At 35.1% G+C, this 3,651-nt stretch overlaps 1 protein-coding gene across 1 annotated transcript in view; it reads left to right on the forward strand.

Moving 5' to 3' along the window:
• LOC107618595 (putative G3BP-like protein) overlaps positions 1-3,113 on the forward strand; it is a 4,514-nt gene extending 1,401 nt beyond the window's left edge. Inside the window, exons 3-9 of the mRNA XM_016320704.2 lie at positions 60-363; positions 866-1,128; positions 1,224-1,413; positions 1,629-1,750; positions 1,830-1,895; positions 2,053-2,134; positions 2,590-3,113. Coding sequence (XP_016176190.1) covers positions 60-363; positions 866-1,128; positions 1,224-1,413; positions 1,629-1,750; positions 1,830-1,895; positions 2,053-2,134; positions 2,590-2,804 — 1,242 coding nt within the window. The 3' untranslated portion in view covers positions 2,805-3,113. The remainder of the gene's footprint in view (positions 1-59; positions 364-865; positions 1,129-1,223; positions 1,414-1,628; positions 1,751-1,829; positions 1,896-2,052; positions 2,135-2,589) is intronic.

Below are 3,651 nucleotides of genomic sequence, written 5' to 3' on the forward strand. Positions count from 1 at the left end.
TTTCGTACTGTCCTCCTGTCCATTAGTTCCTTTAATTAAAGAAATTTTCCTCTGGGCAGCAAATCCATGCACTTGTTATGTCACTCAGTTATACCGGAATTGAAATCAAAACTGCACAATCTTTGGATTCTTGGAGTGGTGGTGTTCTTGTGATGGTTTCTGGATCTGTGCAACTTAAGGACTACAGTTTGAGGAGAAAATTTATGCAAACGTTCTTCCTTGCACCACAAGAAAAAGGATATTTTGTTTTAAATGACATTTTTCACTTTGTTGAAGAGGAACCAATTCATCATCACCAAGCAGTCTTTCTAGCTCAGAACAATCTTGATTCAAAATTGAATGCTCCTACCACAAATAATCCAGGTAAGTTCTGACTTCATGCTTAGGTTCTTATACTCGTGTTTATAATTATTGCTTCAATTGTTAGTTATGGACTTATTGTAATTGCAATTGGAAGAAAAACACAAAGTAAGATTTTTCTGTTTTCATATAAAAGAAAATTTTCATTAGAAGAAAATTTTCATTAGAAGAAAAGGAAAGAGATATTCTGCTTCTAATAAAATTTCTTAGAAGTTGTGTTTGGGATTTCTTGTCTCTCGATGGGACCTTCCTATTCTTTAGCTTGGATCCTGTTCTTTAGCTTGGATGGTGACTCTGCATTCTGTTAATTGAATTAATTAGTGATAAATGTTTTTATAGAGCATATTCTTTTAGAAAAATTTCAGCAACATTAGTTTAACTTTAATATATTATATGTAGCATAATAGTGAGCATATCCTTGTGGCTGATTATGTAATAAGCAGCATAATTGATTCTCATGACTTGTAATATTTTGTTCAATTAGTGAGAGCTATCTGTTTTTCAGTCTCCAGCTACCTGCTTGGTGGAGATTTACAGGCAAGGGAGTTTGTCACTGCAAATGAGGTTAAGGAAAATGGCGTAGTTGATAATTATGGATTTGCAGAGCAACAAATTCAGCGCGTCCATGATTCTGAACATATTCAGGAGCAGGTTGTTGCTGAAGAGTCACATGGTTCACTTCAATCAACTGTCCATGTTGTGCAAGACCAGGTACCTGCTGCGGAAGAGTCTTCTGAGGAGCCTCTAAAACAAACTTATGCTTCCATAGTATGTGTGAATCATCCAATACATTAGTGCCTCAATGTTTTCGTTTGGAATTTATTGATGACTTTGGAATTGACCATTATTATTGTCCTTGTAAGTTACGGGTGGCCAAAGGACAATCTGCACCAGTTGTAGCTTCTCAGCCATCGCAAACAAACGTGTCCTCCTTGGAATGGGATAATACCCCACTGAGTAGCAATCAACAAACAACTGCTTCAACTAATGCACTTGATAGGTTTGGAACTGATGCAGCTGAAGAGGTCCCTGCAACAGAAGATGAAGGTTATTGTGAGTATTTTGTTCTTCTACTGAGTGTTTTTTTTTTATTATTTAATATTTTTTTTGGGTGTAAATTACATTTTGATGGTTCATTATGTTATCTTTATTTTCAGTTTTTACCAATAAAGTTGTTTGTTTGAATCCCTCGATGTGCTAGTCCGTATTGTTTATCATGTACTCATTTGTTATTTCTGTGTATTTTAATTTGTTACATTTTCTTTCAGATGAAATCAAATCTGTTTATGTGAGAAACTTGTCACCTGCTGTCTCTGCTGCTGATATTGAACAGGAATTCAAGAATTTTGGTAGGATCAGGCCTGATGGTGTTGTCATAAGAAGCCGGAAGGTATGTGTTTACGTCTTCAATGAAGTATGCCGGTTAATTCATATCCCATGACAAACCTAAACTTTTCACTTTTCTTCAGGATGTCGGTGTTTGCTATGCATTTGTTGAATTTGAAGATATGAGCGGCGTTCATAATGCAGTCAAGGTTTAGATTTCAGTTTTAAAAGCTTTATTGTACATTGTCACCTGTTCAAAATTATTGATCTATTTGCCTCTGGTTGCACCTTACAAGTCTTATTTTCCCAGGGCCTGGTTTCTGATTTCAAATTCTGTTTTCTCATGTTTATTTTATACTTTTGCAGGCAGGATCTGTAGAGGTAGGAGGAAGACAAGTATACATCGAAGAGCGGAGACCAAACAGTAACATCCCTTCCCGTGGAGGAAGTATGCTTTCCTTTATTCTTATTTAATGTTTTGCTTCTTTTTTTAACAAATTAAGTTGTTTAGTGCTAATTGCGTGAGCTCAATTATGTTGACTATGGATCATGGTAGCTTTCATGCTGATATCCTTGTCAACCGCACTGTTTGATGACTCTTCCTGGTGACATGGACAAAGATATTTATCCTTGGTCCACGTCGCAGTTAGCCAGTTAATTTGTTTCGTGTCATGAAATATTCAAAATGATACATTGTCTAATCAAAAGTTGACTCTTTATGTTGTTTTAATGATGGCATTCGCACTGGTTAAGGATTGAAATTTAATAACTTGAATGTAGACACAAGAAGATATAATAGTATTGTCTGATTCATGCAGCGAAATTGAAGATTTTGTATTCATAAAGAAATGTTTACAAGCATTCTGAAGTAGCTTTGCTTTATGATTATTGTATTCTCAACAGGAAGAGGTAGAGGGAGGGGTAGCTATCAGTCAGATACCCAAAGAGGGCGTTACAGCTCGAGGAACCTCGGCAGGGAAAGTGGCCAAGATGGAGGTGAAAGAGAGTATAACAGACCGAAAGGAAATGGTTTCTATAGACCAAGTCCCCGCCACGAGAGAGGATATTCAGTGCACCAAGCACCAAGAAATGGTCACAATCATGCTGAGTCAACATAAATTTTTTTGCCAAAAGTACCAAATTGAATCCAGAAGAAGACACTTGAGTTCTATAATTTTTGAAATCTTAAATTATGGCTTATTATTTTTGTTAAGGGGCTTCATGGTTTATTTGTTTCTTCAGGAATTTTCATTATGATTAGTTGGCAGGTCTAAAATATCCCTTGGGTTGTTTAATGACCATTGAAGTATAGTTATTTTCATCTAAGGTTCATGATTACCTCATAGTTTTATGTTGTTTGATGAGATGATTTTGATGCAACAATTTGTATATTGTACATTGATCATATCTTGTCTTTTCCTGTGCTAGCGTGCATTCCTTGCTACTTATTAATGATACGCCTTTTCGGCTTTTCCTTTTAAGTTTTAATCGATGAAGGCTTACAAGAAAAATGATCTACAAAATAGAGCCATGTTCCGCTACTTACAATGTTTGGAGATAAAAACTAGGGTTCAGTTTCGGGCTTCCTGTATGAAACTACGTTTAGATTTATATTGTTTGATTTAAATTCATGTTTTATAATTAGAGAAAAGGATAAGTCGATCCCAAGATTTTTTGGTCTGCGGACATTGAAGTCTATGAGGATCTAAAAATACATTTAAGTCTCTAACTTTTTTAAAATTTAGACATATCAATTCCTGAGTTTAATTGCCTAATTTTAAAAATATTCTCACGTGTGCATTCGTATCAACTAAATCAGTACAACAGGAGTTATGTTTAATTTTTTCGTTGAGTTTGACAGACTCAAGTGAACATCCAGATTTTGTAAAGGTCAAAGACTTAAATATATTTTCAAATCTTTGAAGATTTAAATGTCTGCAGATCAAAAGGTCAAAGACTTATTTG

This window comes from Arachis ipaensis, chromosome B09 (assembly GCF_000816755.2).
Source record: "Arachis ipaensis cultivar K30076 chromosome B09, Araip1.1, whole genome shotgun sequence".
Lineage (NCBI taxonomy): Eukaryota > Viridiplantae > Streptophyta > Magnoliopsida > Fabales > Fabaceae > Arachis > Arachis ipaensis.